The sequence below is a fragment of the Theobroma umbraticum genome, unplaced genomic scaffold (assembly GCF_002168275.2).
Source record: "Theobroma umbraticum cultivar Fairchild unplaced genomic scaffold, ASM216827v3 scaffold_81.0, whole genome shotgun sequence".
Lineage (NCBI taxonomy): Eukaryota > Viridiplantae > Streptophyta > Magnoliopsida > Malvales > Malvaceae > Theobroma > Theobroma umbraticum.
Window position 1 is genome coordinate 784915 of NW_018397268.1, and position 19602 is coordinate 804516.

General features: G+C 35.8%; 4 protein-coding genes across 7 annotated transcripts; 3 read left to right on the top strand and 1 right to left on the bottom strand.

Annotated features, from left to right (window-relative positions):
• Window positions 1-613: 613 nt before the first annotated feature.
• LHCB4.3 (light harvesting complex photosystem II) lies at window positions 614-3008 on the top strand. Its single transcript, XM_021440117.2, has 2 exons — window positions 614-1262; window positions 2473-3008. The coding sequence occupies exons 1-2, from the start codon at window positions 747-749 to the stop codon at window positions 2788-2790; spliced, it is 834 nt and encodes a 277-aa protein (XP_021295792.1). The 5' UTR covers window positions 614-746; the 3' UTR covers window positions 2791-3008.
• A 1230-nt stretch (window positions 3009-4238) lies between these two features.
• On the top strand, window positions 4239-7271 carry LOC110425341 (protein yippee-like). 3 transcript variants are annotated; one of them, XM_021440233.2, is made up of 6 exons: window positions 4239-4348; window positions 4641-4756; window positions 5994-6037; window positions 6582-6690; window positions 6776-6831; window positions 6925-7271. In XM_021440233.2, the coding sequence occupies exons 2-6, from the start codon at window positions 4661-4663 to the stop codon at window positions 7007-7009; spliced, it is 390 nt and encodes a 129-aa protein (XP_021295908.1). In that variant the 5' UTR covers window positions 4239-4348; window positions 4641-4660; the 3' UTR covers window positions 7010-7271. The 3 variants fall into 3 exon arrangements, with proteins under 3 accessions (XP_021295908.1, XP_021295907.1, XP_021295906.1); XM_021440232.2 differs by having other exon boundaries at window positions 4245-4388; XM_021440231.2 differs by having other exon boundaries at window positions 4256-4756.
• Window positions 7272-8347: 1076 nt separating this feature from the next.
• Window positions 8348-12141, bottom strand: LOC110425379 (arginyl-tRNA--protein transferase 2-like). 2 transcript variants are annotated; one of them, XM_021440279.2, is made up of 6 exons: window positions 11796-12141; window positions 11546-11584; window positions 11006-11156; window positions 9551-10690; window positions 8851-9172; window positions 8348-8750 (listed from the first exon to the last, which is right to left on the bottom strand). In XM_021440279.2, the coding sequence occupies exons 1-6, from the start codon at window positions 11911-11913 to the stop codon at window positions 8634-8636; spliced, it is 1887 nt and encodes a 628-aa protein (XP_021295954.1). In that variant the 5' UTR covers window positions 11914-12141; the 3' UTR covers window positions 8348-8633. The 2 variants fall into 2 exon arrangements, with proteins under 2 accessions (XP_021295954.1, XP_021295955.1); XM_021440280.2 differs by lacking the exons at window positions 11546-11584; window positions 11796-12141 and having other exon boundaries at window positions 9551-10721; window positions 11006-11119.
• A 1947-nt stretch (window positions 12142-14088) lies between these two features.
• LOC110425088 (flocculation FLO11-like protein) lies at window positions 14089-19164 on the top strand. The gene is made up of 5 exons (XM_021439883.2): window positions 14089-14573; window positions 14675-14798; window positions 16478-16592; window positions 17235-18317; window positions 18593-19164. The coding sequence occupies exons 1-5, from the start codon at window positions 14378-14380 to the stop codon at window positions 18848-18850; spliced, it is 1776 nt and encodes a 591-aa protein (XP_021295558.1). The 5' UTR covers window positions 14089-14377; the 3' UTR covers window positions 18851-19164.
• The last annotated feature ends 438 nt before the right edge of the window (window positions 19165-19602 follow it).

The window sequence follows — 19602 nt, forward strand, 5'->3', positions numbered from 1 at the left end:
TTGGCATCAAAACCAGGTCAATTGTTTGAAACCACTGTGCACTAGTCTGTTCCCTTTTGTCTCATTATATTATTTGCATGGTGCAAAATCATAGCTAGCCCACTTCTGTGTCAGCTTGATTGTGTATTTATCTCTTCAAATTTTTCCTCTCCCCTCGACTGATTCGTTCCTTGCTGTAGGATTCATCATCTCTGTAAACACTGCAACTTGATGTTAATCCTAAGGGAAATTCCATGAACTTTACTTTTCGCTTGTCAATGTTATATCTTATAAGTATTTTTTTAAGTAATTTTTTTAATTGAAAGTAAAAGGATTTGAAATATATTTTTTAAATAAAAGATTATATATAAATGAATGAATCAAAATGTTTGAATACTTCTTTTATAATTTTATTTAATTTTTATTGTTTCAATCTTGAGCACAAAAAGGGATTGTCTGGTTAAAAAGTATCCTTAAATTAGATATGTGCTGGAAAATGACAGAACAATCCTACAAAGAGCCCACAAAATAATAAGGTGAAGAAGCCATCAACCATCCAACCTCACCCACATGGATAAGGCAGAAACAAGGGCCCTAAAAATTTTCCATTCACATCCTTCGATTTGATAAAAAGAATAGGAAACAACAAAACATCGTACAAATATTCTCTACATTGCACAATATATATAGTACAAAACTTGGTCTCTACTTGTAGACTAAGGCCTCTCTAGCTCTACTCCACCTGCAGCACCGTCTTGTCCTCAGCCATGGCCACTGCCACCACCGCAGCCGCCACCACTTCACATTTTTTTGGAACTCGTATCAACAACCTCAACCTAGGCTCTGGTAGAATCCAAGCTAGGTTTGGGTTTAACCTTGGCACCAAGAAAGCACGACCACCACCCAAAAAGGCAGCCCCAAAACGACCATCTGACCGCCTCGTTTGGTTCCCCGGTGCAACCCCACCGGAATGGCTGGACGGGTCGATGATTGGTGACCGTGGGTTCGACCCTTTTGGCTTTGGTAAACCGGCAGAGTACTTGCAGTATGACTTGGACTCGTTGGACCAGAACTTGGCCAAGAATGTGGCTGGTGAGGTTATAGGGGTGATTAACGAGACGACGGAGCTGAAGCCTACCCCGTTTCAGCCGTACTCGGAGGTGTTTGGGTTGCAAAGGTTTAGAGAGTGTGAGCTGATCCATGGTCGATGGGCGATGTTGGGTAGTCTTGGTGCCCTTGCTGTTGAAGCACTCACCGGAGTTGCATGGCAAGACGCAGGAAAGGTATGTCCTACAATGTACTATCCAATACGTTTGCATGAAATATGTATTATGTAATAATATAATTAAACATAAATTAAATCTAAAATCACTTGGTTAATTCAAGATTGCTACCCTGTTTATTTTATTTTAATTAAATACCCTTTGTTCTCATGATAATAATCTATATTATTTGGTAATCAGTTAGGGATATATATATATATATTCAATATAATATTTTCCATTTGGATTTATATATGTACTATAGTTTGTATTCTTCGGATTATTATATAGAACCTCATGCTTTGAAATGTTTGTGATTGTTTTCTTTAATACCATGTTTGGTGGAAAGGAAGGGAAAAAGGCTAGGAAAGAAAACAATGGAGGAAAGGAAGGAAAATTGTTTTTTCCTTTTTCTTTTTGGCACTAAAGATGAATAACAGAGGGAAAAAAGATATTAAATATGGATATAATTAATTAATTAATTAAATTATAAAAATATATTTTTATCTATTTAGAAGGATTAGATTTGAAGAAAAGGGGAAGGTGTTTTTCTTCCAACGCTCTTATTTTCTTCTTATCGAACCAGGATGAAAAGGAAAGATACGAAATTTTCCTTCCTACCAAACATAGTATTAAGGAAATTTTATATATTTCTTTCACTAGGGTCTGTTTTTATTTTACTCATAGATGGCAACTTCCATTAGGTAAGTGATTGTGAATAATACATATAATTACATTGATGGATTGATCATGGACTGTTCAACATGATTTATTTATTACAAATGGTATATAAATTCAACCTAGACATGGAAAATTTAATGTTATTTTGAGAGCAAAAAGATTAATTAAGAGCCTGGAGAGTAGGTAAGATGAGTAGAGGAAAAAGATTGATGCGTATTGATCCAAATACTTGAATCACAACCCAAAAAAAATCTGCCATTTGGAGGGATATAAGTGAGATCACAGTCCTTCGTGAAGGGGAGGTTGATCTTTTGGGACCATTTGAGAAAATGGCTGGATGCCACAACAATTTCATTTTTCTTCAACCAGTCGTGTCTTCTTGTGATCCAAGCAAAATTTTTGATTGCATTTGCTGCTGATGATGGCAAAATGTTGATGTTGATATGCCATGGACAGATCAAAGATGACAAAGTTGTCAGTTTAAATGCTGGTTTTGTTGCTTTTTCTTTTCTGTTTTATTGGCTGAGGTTTTTTTTTCTTTTGGTTTCAGGTTGAGTTAGTGGAAGGATCATCTTACCTGGGCCAACCACTGCCTTTCTCCCTGACTGCACTAATCTGGATAGAGGTCCTGGTGATTGGTTACATAGAGTTCCAGAGAAATGCTGAGCTTGACCCTGAGAAAAGGCTTTACCCTGGTGGGTACTTTGATCCCCTTGGCTTGGCCTCAGACCCTGGGAAAATTGACAACCTGAAACTGGCAGAGATCAAGCATTCCAGGCTTGCCATGGTAGCATTCCTCATCTTTGGAATCCAGGCTGCGGTAACTGGAAAGGGTCCTATCAGCTTCATTGCTAGCTTTAACAATTGATGCTACTTAATTATATTAGGATAACAGTTTGAATCATTTAGCCTTATGTTCTTGCACAAAAAAAAAACAAACCAAGTATTGCATTGCTGGAGAAATCTTATTTGTATGGAATTTCTCTAGGTGGACTGACCATGCTGATTATATATTTGTATATACCATCAAATCAGTTCAGCTCAATCATGAGCAGGAAAAGCCAAGAAAAGTAAAAGATTTCAGCATAAATTTAGAAAGAAAAATGGCCCAAACACAACAAAGATTCATGACTCTTTGGACTTAAATCATCCAATTGGATTTGTTGCCCTTACTAAATTGTGAGATTAGCTAGGTTTGGTAAGCATGGAACAAGAAATTCATGCTCACCAACAAAAACCCTATATCCTATCCCACCCTACTAATAACTATTACTTTTGCTAATTGATTAATACTCTATGACTAGCTAGAACATCATCACTTGATTAAAAATTAATTTAAGGTCTATGATTGGTGGGTGGTGACACTTTTACTTTTTTTTTAAGGTATTGTTAATTCTACATTAACTGTAAAATAAGAATAAAAAATAGCATAAATACCATCAATAATAAGCAAAATTCTTGGTTTTAGTTAGAAGGAAAAAAACTTTCCAGAAAGTAGGGGAAAAAAAATCAAAAGCAAAAGCAAAGACAAATGCCTTTTACCAAATACCAAATCAAACCAAACTTTCTACATCTTGCATTATTATGAACATTAAGGGAGTCTCCTACACTCATCATGATCTTGGAGGATTGAATGGGTTTATGGGGCTGCTTGAGGGTTAGGTGCAAGGGGGGCAAAAAGACTGATTTTGATTTTTGGATTGGGTTGGAAAGCTGTACCCAACCCATGTAGTAAACTATAAAGCATAAAGTAAGCAAGCAATGAGAAATGTGAGCTTGCTGGTGAAAAAACCCAAAAGCAAAATCCCTTCCAAAATGCAAGTTTAACCTCTTTTGATTGTGAAATTTCTCTTATCCAAATATATAGTTTGGTTTTATTTGGTCAATGGCAAAAACCCTGAAAAGAAAGAAAAAAAAATCTTTAAAAAGTCAACTTTTGAAACATTAGATTAAGTTTTTATTCGATTCATACTTTCTTTATTTATTGTTAATTGATTCTTTCGATCGGGTTTAAAAATATGACATCCCAAACTTATTATTAAGAACATGGTTACTTCTGATCTAAGAAAAGAAAGGAATATAAAATATAATTATGACATTCATAATTAGCCAAGCTTTTCACTTATTAACACTTAATTATTCTTTATTACTCCATTAGCAAAACTATGGTGCAAGTAAGATGGAAACCAACTTCTGCAAGAGAAATAGGAAATAGACCAAGGCAAAAGAAAAAAAAAGAAAGAAAGAAAGTAACCTGTAGATTACACGTCCTGGCCACTTTACAGGAAAAAAGGTAAAGATATATGGTGAAATGTGATAGCCTTGTTTGGTCCACATTTCTCGCTAAAACATCTGTTCAACGCATCAAAGCCTACGCAAAACATTGACAAGGGGAAAAGAGAAGAGAGAGAGAGAAAGAGAGAGGGGTAAGCAAAGCCAAGCCAAGCCAGCATAGGCAATCAATAAGTATTTCAACCATCCCAAACAACAAAGTTTTCTCTTCCCTTTCTTTCCTTTCCTTTTCCTTTCTTTTCTCTTCACTCTTAATTTCCATTCGTTTTCTTCAATTCTAACTACCCTTTTCATCAAACATCAATCTTTTGTTTCTTTTTTTTTTTATTTACTTATAAAAATCCCAACTTGATATTCAAAGTTTTCATTTTTTTATATACAAAAAACAAAGGTTCTGTCTTTTTATCTTTTGTTTGTTTTGTAAAGATCTGGTGGGTGGTGGATAGATGGGGAGGTTATTTGTGGTGAATCTTGAAGGGAAGGTCTATAGCTGCAAGCACTGCAGAACACATCTTGCTCTTTGTGAAGATATTGTCTCCAAGGTTGCTTTTTTTTTTTTCTTCTTAAAATTGGATTCCTTTGGCTTTTGGGTGATAATCTTGTGAAAATTTTCATCTGGGTGTTTTTAGTTTCTTTGGGTTTATTGTGTTCATGTAATGATGGTTTTATTTATGATTAGGAGATATCTAAGATGTTGCATAGCGTTTATTAGTACTAGTAATATTTAATACACATTTTCTTTTTGGATCAACTTTATAATTAATTGGGCACCGTGATTGTTTGGATTGAAAGTTTTTTTTTTTTTTTGGATAAGCTTAGATTGAAAATTTTCTATTATCAAACTAGGAATGCATCGAAATTTAACAGCACAGTGTGGTGGCAATGTAAATATGTATTTTGCTTTTGGAAGTTCAATGTTACTTGTATGTTAACTTATCAAGGATAAACTGGATGCTGAGAGGATATTAAATTTATGTTGTTATTGTTGTCTCTTTTGAGGCGTAAATGTTAGTTTAGCGTCTTTTGGAAGGGCTTGGCACTTTACGATGATGGCAAAATGTCGGTCTTTCGGACAAATATGATGTTAAACATATTTTCTTTTGTATTTGAAAGGACTTGTGCTAGAGATTAAACCAGCTATTCGGAAATGAATTGAAGTCTTATACCTTTTATTGTGGCATGGACTGCAATTTGTTCTGTGATGAAAACCAAGTCTAATCCGAAAGTAGTTGGGTCGGCTGTATGAGTTCTTTCCCCTCATTCATCCATGGTTGAGGGGTGCATCCTCCAAAAGATGCAGGGATGCCAAGTTTCTCCTAACTACCATAACACATATCTCCGATCTGTGTGCCTCACTTCATTTGTAACTATGATATGACCTTAAAATATGAACGTTAGATTTTGTTTATTTGTTTCTGTGATGTTTGACACTGGATACCAACCCTAAAACCATCTTACGAACTGAAGTTAATCTTTTCAAAGTAAAGCATGTGCTTGACTTAAGAGCTGCTTAGTGGATGATAATTATGGTAAAGAATGCAGATAGTGTTTAACTGCTAAAGTGCTGCTTAATACTACCTCTAATATCTAGATGGGAATGGGGCAATTATATACATAATATGCATATTGGTATAATTCATCATTTTGAAGATTTTTTCCCTTTTTTTCTCTTTCACATTGGTATTAACAATTTTCATGGTGCCCGAAAAGAAATTTAGTTGGGGTTCTTTTAGAAACACAGTTTCTAACTATGTGTTTTGCCTGTGTTCTTTTATTCAGTCCTTCCACAGCAGGCATGGGAAAGCATACCTCTTCAGTAAGGTGTAAGTTTTCTTGATTTCTGTCTAGAAATTAGTCTGAAGAGGACCAACAACTCTAATACTGGGATATGCCATAAGGTGCCAGTCACTTCTATTATGATAGAATTAACCATAGGGTTCTTAAACTATGTTGTGGTTGTGAGCATTTTATTGTTCATACCTTTGGATAAGTGAGATGAGGCTAGTTATATCTTGCTGATTGGGTAATAAATAATTCTGCTTCTTGAATTAGTTGTTAATTCTAACAATTTGTTTACTTCTTTTAGAGCAAGTAATAGCCTTTAATAGCTCAAAAGCATAAGGTTTTTTTGCCTATTATGTTTATCATTCTTAGCTTTTTGAATACAAGACAGAGCAGGAGAGATGAATGACAGTATGGGGGGATTGCAGGTATCATGTTTTTAATGGGCTTAACAGTGAACTAGGATGGTCAAGGATGGAATTCATAGACATCCCACCTACATGATCTTTTGAGAAAATGAGATGTGATCATCTGTACACAATGGTCATTTTCGTAGATAAATTCTCATCTCCCATTATTTCACAGAGTGAATGTCTCTTCTGGGGAGAAGGAAGATAGACATATGATGACGGGGTTGCACACCGTGGCTGACATCTTCTGTGTTGGATGTGGATCAATTGTGGGGTGGAAATATGTAAGCTTTAGTGATACAGATTTCAAAATTCATGGTTTTTGTCTATATACTTGTTGCTGTTATTTACATGGATAGTTTCTTTCAGGAAACTGCCCATGAGAAGAGCCAGAAGTACAAGGAAGGAAAATCCGTCCTTGAGCGGTGAGTAAATAACCAGAAATATGGAGAAAAACTATGAATCCGGTTAGAGTGGATGATCTTAATAGAGATTTTGTGGATCATGTTGTTGATCAGGTTTAAGGTCTCTGGTCCTGACGGAAGCCATTACTGGGTCAGCCATGAGGCACATGTTGGTGGGAGTGATGCAGATGATGTTTGATTAACTATGAATTCCGGTCCATTCCAATTGTTCATTCTTTAGCCCCTTGTTCTCAGTCAGCTCATCTGAATCCTTAAAACTGGGCATTCCTTATTGAAGCAGCTTGTCCAACCTGCTGTGAATAACATGATTGGAAAAACATTGAATTGTTCATTCTGATTTAGCTAATGTCAAAACCTGATTGAATATTGTGTTGCAAATTGAAGTTTCAGATGTCAATATTCATAAACTTTACTCAAGGATTTCTATCTTTCACGCAGAATGCTAAAATTTACGCGCCTTAAATCGTCCTTTGGTTCATATTTCTGTCACGTAAACCTCATTCCTCATTCATTTCCTCAAGGTTTGCACCCAAAATTTTCAGGTTGAAACCTACAAATTTCGAGTTTTAATCCTTGGGGTGTTGCCTTTGAGAAGAGTCTAAGCTCTCTGATTGAAGTGATTGATATATGTTACTTGCAATTCAATCTTTAGTACTCCATCTTTAGCTTCATGTTCAAGGCCTAGTTTGGATTGAGCTTTCTATCAATTAAACCATTTCCCTCTGAAATCATACTAAAAATAGAAGGTTTAAAAGAAAGAATGAGTTCATTGAGATATCTTCTTGCGTGACATAATCCACTAACTTGAATAAGTTGAATTCTGTCACCATTATCAATCAATTCATATACTTGTCTAATTTATTACCTGAAGGTTTTTTCTTATATATAATTATTCTAATAAGGAGTCTGCCTCAAAGAGAACCCATTTACTTACTATTAACAGTTTCTTTAAAATAAATAAATAAATAAATAAAGAAGAATGACTGATGCTGGGTTGGCATCCATTGATATTGTGGAAAAGTAATGCATGGCATATTCGGATATTCCCTTTGAAAATGGGATTAAGTGTGTCATTGGACACGAATTTGTCTCATAAAAGAATAGTATAAACATTTGAGTATTTAATCATGTTTTAGTACACAACCAACATAAGATTCACGACTCTTCTTTGAGACCGTGAGTCGTAACATCTCAAACGTGTAATCAATCCATAGCACAAGAGAAAAGGTATTAGGTACGCCCTTGCCATTAACCAGATGATCTAATGGCAGCACCCATCTTTTGGTGGGTTGTTCTTTGATTCAAGCTATAAAAGATTCATGTCGAGCACCCTGATTTCAACAGAAAAGGAATCAGAATATGCAATTTGGGAGGAATAAGAAGTTTGGGTATTTGCCTATATTGTATAACTACAACAATGATGAAGAGAGGGGGAAAGGGAGGGGGGGAGGGGGCGGGGTTTGGTTTGAGGAAAAGCCCTTTTTTTGCTTAAAGAGGCAAACATTTTTATTTAATGCCTATATATTGTCACTACAAGGAGAAAGCAGCATATTCGAATTCCTCAATTCGAAGAAACCTACTGCAATTTCAATTGGCAAACCAAGAGAATAAGTTCACATGCACGCAAGCTGCATAGAGGAACCTGGATTAGGAATTTTCTGCTTCTTAACTGGATGAATTAAAATGGAAGTGATCCCTGATCCCAGAAACGAACTTTGGAACAGCTCTCCTTCAGCAACCAGAAAGCTTGGAAGACTTGAATGTAAAATTGCTTCAAGACCAGGTTTCTAAGTCAAATACGTTTAACCTAGTGAATAAACCATTCGCTCAGACAGCTCTAAGCCCACCACTCTCTGGTAGTTGTGCAATTGCATTTCTAAGTAATTCCTTTCAGTGGGACCAAATGCTCGTTGTAGATCCTTTAAAAAGAAACAATTAATTAGAATAAAAACATTTACACAATGCTGAACAGGTTGCACTAGGAGACAAGTAAAGAACAAGCATCTAGCATTTACTTGCCTTGTATCTTAGTTGAGATCCCCTCAGTCCAACTAAAACATTAGTCAAATTGCCATCACCTATTGCAGTAGATCCCAAGCCACTTGGTTCTGGGTCCAATTCATCATCGGAGCTCTCAGATTCAATCTCAATCATCTCTTCATCATCATCAATAGGAACATCATTCGACTCTCCTAGTCCAATGTCATCATGCTGCAATTCCATGACACTTTCAGGAATACAGGATTGGGAGGACTCTCCATCTTGTAAACTGGCAAAATCAGATAAGATGACATATCTCTTTTTATCAAGCAACGGCCTCGCTATACGAAATGGAACCCACCTGGAAATATCATTTCAGCTCATAAGACTCTGAATGTCACTGGTATAAGCAGACAGACATAAACATGCAATTCAAGATATTCGACTCTAATTACATATAGAAAGGCAGCACTTGAAGATGAAATTTTCACATAAAGTCAAGAATATCAAGCATTGGATAAACTACGACAGTTGGATCATTGGAATGATTCAACAATTCCTCGATGCCTTCACTTCTTGGTCATTTACCTTAAGAAACTTAAACACCAATGCAGTAGAAAGTATTCACCTTATGGAGATCAAAATAATCAAACTAAAGCTAGCAGAGGTTTCCGGAAATCAACAAATGTGTGTATGTGAGTGTGTGTACATGCACATAGCCACTTGGGGTAGAACTTACTGGTAACGAAGAGGACAAAGAAGCTCAGATGGGTAATATGCTGCTTTGTATCTCATCTTGCTGCAGGAGTGTATGTAATAGCCCAGATAATAATACTGAAGACCAGCACTGTAGGCTTGATTCTCTTCCACCCAACCAATTTCTTGCAGAGCTGAATACTTGCCCAGTGATAAAAATGCGTAATCAGGATCCCAGAATAAATACTTACTTGACAAGCATCCAGGAAGGATGTCTATCACACCAACTGCAACTAGCTTGCCATCAATAATGTATTGCTGATGGAAAGAGCCAAAGCCACATGGAGGAACCATGCCATCAGCAGAGGGTGAAACGAATAATAAGGGAGTGTCAACAAGAAACCTCCTGTATGAGCTTTCTGTGACATGATCTGGTGTATCATTATGCACTTTAATCTGATATCGTCTATACAATGCATACTCTTCTGGATCAAAACTGGACTTTTTCAAACGGATCTCAAGCTTCCTCTTTTTTCCTGGAGGATGCTCAGAGCTCTTCTTTTTACAAGAGCTTTTACTTCCACTCTCAGATTCTACAGGCAGAGCAACAATTTGAACATCTCCACCCGAAGATACATTTTTTGCAGCAGAATAAAAATTAATATGTCCATTGCAAGCTCTAATGGACAGGCCAGAAATGTTTGCTAGCTGATTCAAAGAACATGCCAACTTTTCTGCAACAGATTTGGGGCATAGACCATTTTCTTCTGCACTATGTCCTGACAATCGTAATTGTTGCACATCCTTCTCAGCTGAACATGTCCGCCTCAAAGTAGCTGCTATTTGGAAGGCAATGTTGCTGGAGTATAAAAGATCTTCTGTCCCTTCAACTGATAACTTTCTTTTGGCATGTGAAACCTTTTTGACTGCAGCTTTTGGCAATTGAATTCCAGAAGGAAATTCCCCACTTTCAACATATGTATGCACCAATTTGTCTATTAGGTCAGATAAATGATGCATGAACTCTTCTGCCTTATTTTCCTCTTTCTTGCCACAAGAGAAAGATTCATTCGCTGCTAAGCTTGAAATAGCATGACAGACAGAACTGCCTATATGCTTAGAAGTATTTGGATTTTCTGTAAGTTCACTTGGTTTTCTCACCTCAAGCGTGCCATCTAAAAACCTAGGCATACACTACTGTCAGAACTAAGGATCTGCAAATTCCAAAAGAATATGGTGGACGCATGGTATAATGTTTCATATGTAAGTGAATAATTAAGACCAAACGCAGGATATCTCCATATTTGGAAAACCGTGCAAACAAAACCCCTTTGGTAACTATAGCCTAGGACTAAGAGCATGGTGATTAAATGGCTCAATTACAAGAGCTTATTTAGAATATGAAAGCAACTTCCTTTCAAGCAGTCCGATGAAAAAACAATTACTATAACATAAAAAGATATCAAGAAACTGAGATAGAGGTAAGGTATGACTATACCTCTGCATTCGTCTATATATTCGGAGTTGCTCTTTAGAAGGAACAAAATCACTTGCCTTCAAACGAATAGTATAAGATGGGCAGCATGTCCTTTCCATCTCAGGTTTGTAAAGGAAACATCCGGATCTCCTCCAACCACAGTCAAGAAGATCTAAAAAGCAGCAATAGAGAAACAGCATCAACCAACAAATATAAACACTTCAATACGAAAGAAAAAATAACAAATTAGAAACGAACAATTCAGATAGCCTTAATGATCACAACCCCACACCTCTCATCTCATTCAAATTCAACTTTCACATATCGATATTGACAAGGTGCTAATCCCGATACACACACAAATCCCTTACAAACAAATTAACATTGTTCCTCTTTCAATAACCCGAAATTTCCTAATGCTGAATTACACATTCCAATTGTTCATTTCTACTTTATGTTTTCATTTAAACATAACAGAAAATGGCATGATCAAGCATTGTCTTCTCAGCTAACAATACGAAAGCATAGAATTCCCCGGAAAAAAGCACGAAAAAATCGAACCTTGATAATCATTAACTGTAATACTATGAGCCCATAAACCTGCAAAATCCAACAACAAAAGGAAAATAAAAAGAATCAGAAATTATCTACAAAGACATCGCAAAGCTCAAAATCATTTACCGATAATTCACTTGATATAATCAACGCTTAAACCTAAATCAATTAACTACTAATACGATGAAAATAAAAATCGATGAAAATTATTTGAAAATTAAACAAAAAAGGAAAGAGAACTTTAAAAGGACCGGACCGTGAGAGACACTGGTTCGACCGGAGGATTTGCAATAACCGCAGGAGCTTCTACGGCGGCCGCAATCGACGACGACGCTTTCTTCCCTGCTATTGCTGCTGCTTGCTTCGTTTCTCATTTTCGATTCCTTTTCGCAACCAAAAACAAAAAGGAAGAAAAAACCGACTTTCAATCCTATAAATTTCGGAGCTTTGTTTATATGTTTAAAACGACGTCGCTTTTCCAACCAGAAAGATCCCCTCTTTCTACCTCCACTGAATGAATCTTCGAGCTTCCCCGATACTACGCCATTGACGAGATATTATTATATTCCTGTTTTCTTCCTAAACTATTTTACTTTTTTTGTTTCGTGCGAAAAGAAAGGCTAAAAATGGATAATAATTGAAATAAAATAAAATAAAATAAGAACATTTGTTTTTACTGGTTTGCAGTTAAGGACCTAAAGAAATTGTATATTCTGTAAATGACCCGAATTGGCATTTCATATTTTCAATTACAAACTTAAAAACTAAAATTATTGAAACTAAGAAATTAAGAAACTATAAGCGACGATTATAAAATTCCGACCTTAACTAGACCATATTGTCAAGGACTTTGAGGGTTGAAAATTGATTAAAATACTTTAGTCTATACTTAATGCTATAGACGATTTATTCATAATATCTCTTAATATTAACATCGATTTTATTATATATATTTTTCTTTAAATCTTATATTTGTGTTAGAATCGAATTTTAATAGAAATTACCTCTTGTATCCTGCAATTGAGCACTCTTTACTTCTTTGAAATAGAGTTAATATACTACTCATGATCTTTTATTATTTATAGGATTTTCTAGACATCTCATTGAAAATGAGACTTTCAAAATCCCAACTCATCAAGTTTATCTTTTTTGACTTGCTTTACTTAACTTAGAATTACCTTAAGCCTTTTTCTTAGATGGTGGACTCGGTCTAACCTTACCTTACCTTACCTTATTTTTCCCATGTGATGCTTAAGCTTATAAAACATCACTTAACAATGACATCTTTGTTAATATTCTTTGGTTAATTTGTGTAACTTGGTCAATCTTTCAGCCTTGAAATATTCCTCTTTAATAAATACAAGGAAGACACGGGCAACCAGCCCAAAGAACCAAAACTAAAGAAGAAGAAAGATGCGAAAAGTCCAAAATGTCTTTCTAAAAACACCAAAAAGACCAAAACACGTGTCAGACTATGAAAGGACATGTACATGAGATTCATTAAATTAAGATTTACTTGGTCATGCCTAAACTTCTCAAAGATTCAAGATCATTTAAAGGTCAAAAACTCTCAAGCTTACTAGCTTGTAAATTCAGGAAAGCTTCGAATAAACTCTTTTGTATTCAAGAATCTTTGTCTTGGTGCATAACAACAGTTAGTTGAAACGTAAGCAAACAACCTTAGCTTGACTAACCATGTTCCGAGTTTAAATTAAAGCTTAAAAGGGTTTGTAATTTTTACTTGACTCGTGTTGCTAGGTGTTTATATTTTTAATTCAAAAAACATATTTCATAATAAAGTAAAACTCTTATTTGTAGACTCGAGACCCATCTTATTTCTTATTTATCCCTAGCTCTTTATAGGCTTGATTAGGTTGACTCAAGAGTAAAAATCATAATTAAGGAAAGAATTATACATACATCAAGTGACTATTCGATATGGATGATGTTTAGCCTCCTACTATCTTTACTCGACAAGAATTGTTGGGTAATTTTTATATTGATTAAGTGTAAATTTAGGAAAAAACGGTTTTTAAACTTGATTCTTTTAAGATATATATGTATTTAAATTAGATACTTAGTATAATGAGATTGAATATCGAAATAATAAACGTATTTATATTTTTAATAAATCAAGCTTTGTATATTAATCTAAGAGTCAAAAATGATTATTCTAATTTAACGTTATATAATATGTAATTAAATATTTAATTCAATGATTGATGCATGTTCGTTATACTCAAAACATGACCTAATCTCTTTTTTTTTAAATAATATAAAGAAAAACATTATAATAACTTAGAAAGCTTGGCCCGAAATGATGCAATTGGGCCCATGGATAGGATTAATGGGCCTGAGCAAGAAGATGAAGAAGCCCATCAAGCCCATAATGGGAGGAATTGGAATATTTGAGAGTCGAGGGGCATGACTGCAAAATAAAAAATGATCCAAAAAATGAAGTATTTAAAAAAAGAGGGTATTATCGTGATTACTCACCCACCTAAAAGCAAAAATCTGAAAACGTAGCTTTTAAGTGAGAGAAAACAACGAGAGCTGTAGTTACAGTTGTCCCGTCATTCAAGATTTCCCTTTCCTTCCCATTTCACACCTCCCTCCCTCCCCTTATTTACACTCCTTGCCACTCTCCGCCATTGTCGTTTTCCCTCTTTCTTCCTTCTTCTTCTCCTCCTCCTCCTCCTCCCAATGTCGTCTCGCATTTCCAGCTCCCGAGCTCGACCTAACTCTTCGAAACGCTGCGTTTAGAGTTGGAAAGATTGAAAAAAAAAAGGCTTCTTTGATCTGTTTTGAGAGGAATTTTTTGAGATAGGTGAAGAAAAGATGAATCGAAGCTTTAGGGCTCAGCAAGAAACGGCAATGCAAGCGGCGGCGTTGAAACAACGGCAACAATTAAGAGCTTCGATGATGAAGGAGAAAGAGGAAGAGCTCGCATTGTTTCTCGAGATGCGGAAACGAGAGAAAGAGCAGATTAATCTTCTTCTTAATCACTCCTCCGAAGACTTCGATGCTCCTTTAGGTAAAGTTTTGAAATTTTCTTAAAATTTAAATTTTTTTTCGTGATTTCGTTTTGAAAACTTTTGGTTGTTGTGGTAATTTGGAAATTTTTGGAACTTGCAGGATCTAAACCTGGAACTTCTCCGATATTTAATCTGTCGGCATCGACAGCTACTCCGGCGAGAAAGACGGCTGCTGCTGCTGATGATTTTCTTAACTCTGATGGTGATAAAAATGACTATGACTGGTAATTTGTTTGTTTATTTATTCATTTTAATATAATTTAATTTATTAATTTAGGTATCGTTTGACTGCAACCAAAATGCAAAAAGCGCCTTTCGATTTGGAAGTGAATAATAATGTTAAAACTGGCTTTACAATTTAGTTCTTTCTTTATTTGTAATTAATAATAGTACTGGTTTATTGTAGCTTTTTAAGAAGTAATAAAGAGGAATTAGCAAAAAGGCAGAAGCAATAGGAACAACCAAACAAAGCCTTCATTTTATAAGTCATATTCATGCTTAGCTTAGTATTGCTTTTGGATGGATTTTTTTTTTTTTCGGTTGTTGTGTATTCTTTTATCATTTATTGGTAGGTTTCGGGTGATTTAACTTAAACATGGCCAAAGGATTTCGGTTGTTGTGTATTCTTTTATCATTTATTGGTAGGTTTCGGTGAATTTACTTAAACATGGCCAAAGGATTAATAAGGCAATTGGAAGAGAGAGCCAGAGAGGAAAGGAAACAAAAAAGAAGGATGATAATTATTGATGACATGTGTCATTGATTAAAGTTAACAATTTGATGGTTGTGATGGGCATTTTTTAACATGTGCCCTGGGGTCAGTACCAGCAACTAGAGCATTTATGCTTTCTAAACTTTGGTGGCTGCTTTTGGTTTGGGCTTTTTTGAAGTAAAGTATTGATGACGACTTGTTATGTTTCCTTTTGATGAATTGCTTGCAATCTTGTACTGGGAACTCGAACTTCACTTTCCTAGTTCTTTTGAATTGATATGAAATATATATCATTGTTAAAACCTTGATTCTGTTTGATTCTCATGGTTCTGTCTCCTTTCTGTCACCAATTTAATCAGACTCGGACGTCATATTTCCTGAATCCTAGTTTTATTCCTTTTGCTTTGTTTTCCAAAAAGAAGTTATAAAGTTTGTAGGTTGTAGCTGCTACTCCATAGACAAATCTAGACTAGTTGCTTCAAAGTGTTAAGTTCAAGGTGTGCGAAACAACTCAAATGTTAAAGATCAATGTCAAATAATTAGTTAACAATTTCCTTCGATTATTTTTGTAATCAATCAGCTTTCAATACCTTGATATAACTAAAGAAATGGTCCCAAGATAGGGACTAGACTGTGAACTTCTTGTTTTGGCGGGGCTGAAGCCTACACTAAGGATGGAAAGAACTAATACTTGGTGGCTTGTTTGAATCCAGGAGTAACCAACACTTGATTAACTTCACTAAGCTTTTAGTCCTTTTGCTTTAAAGACTGAAATTCTGACATCTTTTAAAGCGTTGGTTTTTAAGGATTGTGGACTTGTAACAAGTTTAAAAAAAGTTCTTAATTTATTGAAACATTGAAAAAGTAAACTTTTGTTCTGTACATGTTTTAGTTATTTCCTAGTCAGGTTCTTAGCTTCGTGATACTATTTGCAACTTCATGTTGTGAATCTTAAAATATGTGTATCCTTGATCTTAAGAGTGCTAAATGATTTTAAAATATGGGTTTTAAATCCAAAATCATTTAGATTGTAAAAGTTTTTGGATGAACTCCAGCCATCTGTTGAGAGATGTGTTAAGATCATTACATTTGGCTCAGCTTTGTATTAATCCTTTCTTTTCCACATGGATGTAATTATGTGAAAATAGTTTCTCAGTATGACGATATTAACAGGAATTCTTTCCATTTCAGGCTTTTAACACCTCCTGGTACTCCTCTTTTTCCTTCTTTGGAGATGGAGTCGCAAAAGTCTGTAATGAGTCAGATTGGTACTCCAAAGCCTCGACCTACTGCCCTGAAATCTAGAGTAAGAAAAATTTCTTTGTACTATAATATGGATTATATGTATTTTGAAAGTTTGGATATTGGATGATTAAAATACATGATACAGTAATTGCTGGAAATAGGAAGTTATCCCATCCCACATTTGTTAAATGAAAGTCCGATCCTTGTAGGCCTTGTTTTCTATAAAACTTAGCCCTGTGTTGGGCATTTTGCTGTAAAATTTGATTATTTTCCACCAAGCTTGTAGATCAGAGTGTGGCCCGGAATCGGCAAAATTAAGGCCCTTTATTTTTGTATCTGCATTAAACAGTCTAATTTTGGGATTAGAAACTGACATGGATGACTGCCTTCTATCTTGGAACTCATTAATCGCACTTTCTCCATGTGTGTTTCTGACTAGCCATTACAATTCATTAGTACTATTTTGCACCTTAGCAGGAATTACTACTATAAATGCCTAATTTAAGAAGCATTTTGAAGTTTTAAAACTCTTTGTGTACCTGTTAATATATTATGGACTAACCATATTTTCAAAAGTATTTTTGTATCTTAAAATCCCAAAAAGATTGTTTCCATGGTTATTTTTATGTTTTTGGACCTTTATGTTTTATGATGATTGGGTTGACGAACTTATTGGAAATTTTTTTGTTCATTATGTTTATAGCTAGCAAATCCCCAGCCAGAGTCTGCTGCCAGGGGCAACTTAGCACCGAAGCAGGCGGCTCTGTCCCCTGGGTTGAATTCTTCAAGTACAGGCTTTCGCAGGCCTTCATCATCGGGGGGTCCAGGTTCAAGACCTGCAACACCCACTGGACGCCATACATTAACTGGAGCATCCAAACCTACAAGATCATCAACACCAACAACTCGGGCCACATTATCGTCAACTAAGCCCTCACCATCTGCGACTAAGCCTGTGACTTCTGCAGCAAAGCCTGTGACATCTGCAACTAAGCCTGCGACAAGGCCTGTAATGTCCACAACTAAGCCCACAGTTTCTGTAACCAAGACTGCATCCTCTGCAACTAAACCCACAGTCTCTGCAAGATCCTCCACACCAACAAGGTCCACAGCTAGGTCTTCGACACCAACTGCAAGACCATCTATACCTTCATCCAATCCTGTATCAAGAGCAGCCACACCAACTCGCCGACCGTCAACTCCATCAAGCACTTCTAATGTATCTGCTCCTCCAATTAAATCATCACCTTCAGTCACAAAGCCAACTCCTGCAGCTTCCAGAAATTCTGTACCATCACGTGGTGCCTCTCCGACAGTAAAATCTAGACCATGGAAGCCTTCTGAGATGCCTGGTTTCTCACTTGATGCTCCACCCAATTTAAGAACATCACTACCTGATAGACCACTTTCAGCCACTAGAGGTAGGCCAGGAGCACCAAGTTCTCGATCTTCTTCTGTTGAACCTGGTCCTACTGGTAGACCAAGACGACAATCATGCTCTCCTTCAAGAGGACGTCTCCCTAATGGTTCTATGCTGCATGTCAGTGGGAGCTCCGTTCCTGCAGTAAGTCGTGGGTATTCTAAAGTTAGTGATAACTTGAGCCCTGTGGTAATTGGAACTAAAATGGTTGAGAGGGTGATAAACATGCGAAAACTGGCACCACCCAAGCAAGATGATAAACATTCTCCTCATGGTAACTTGTCTGGGAAGTCTTCATCACCAGATAGCTCAGGCTTTGGAAGAACACTTTCAAAGAAATCGCTCGATATGGCTATAAGGCATATGGTAAGTATCTCCTTAAATTTTCTATGGCGATATCTTTTATATTTTTTAAATTAGGATCCATTATGCGAGAGTACAACCATCTAAATACGCTGTTGTCAAGATATCCCAAATCCTCTAGTTAATAGTTGTATGTATCTGGATAACATGCTTATCCCTCATTCGTTCAAGTCTCTATCAACTTTTTGGTTTTTATGGGCCAATACATATAGAAATTGACAGTTGAGGGGAAAAGTTAAAGTTAATTATTTCTCTGATTTCGATATTATCTTGAGCAGGACATAAGGCGAAGCATTCCTAATAATTTACGGCCATTGATGATGAATATTCCAGCGTCATCTATGTACAGTGTGAGATCACGTCCTACACGAGGCAGAACTATTAGCGTCTTAGATTCCCCTCTCGCTACAAGCAGTAATGCTAGTTCGGAGCTTAGTGTGAATAACAATGGCATTTGTTTAGATGGGAGCGAAGTAGAAGATGATATTGGCAGTGAGAGAGGTGGTCGATCCCCTGCCAGTGTGCATGCCAGATGATGGTCAGTGGTGTAACAACCCTGAGATATGACCATACATTATTGTTTCCAGGATTGAACCACGCCAGAATTTTTATTCTAATATCGATGTAAAGCTAATTAGATTTGTTTTACTATTGTGTAATTCACGATCTTTGTATTATTAAGGGATCGCCAGGTAGATGCTAAACATGTTTCTTCCCCAAATTCTACACGGTTGAGTTGTTGTGAACTAGCTTTGTAATGGTGAAATTCTGTCATTTAAAAAAAAAAACTAGAGATCAGCTTATCTTCCTACCCCACTGTTCCCAATTGGAATGAATTTTATTTTTGAGATGGAAATTGAAGCTCATACAAGTTGCAAATACCCACCACTCATAGGCCTGTTTCGTCTCCTTGTCTATCAATATCAGAATTCTGTAATCCACTAATCGTATGAAAACAGCAATTGGAAATGGCTTCCTGTCTCTAATTGAGAATTAGAATCACAACTAAAGAACAAGTCATTAAGATATTCAAAATGTTAATTTGATAGGTTACCTTGCTTGTTAATTTTATCACGAAATTATTATTATTTTTTAAAAAAATTAAATTAATAAAATATGTAATGTTCATATTTATAAGTTCTTCAAAATTCAATATGGAATTGAAACATTTTTTGTTTTCGTCAACCACCTTACTTGTTTTCTTTTAAAGATGTTTGGTGTGGATCTAGTTTATATTCAATTCGCTTTGATATTGTTTTAATACAAAACTTTTACTTTTTGTCTAAAA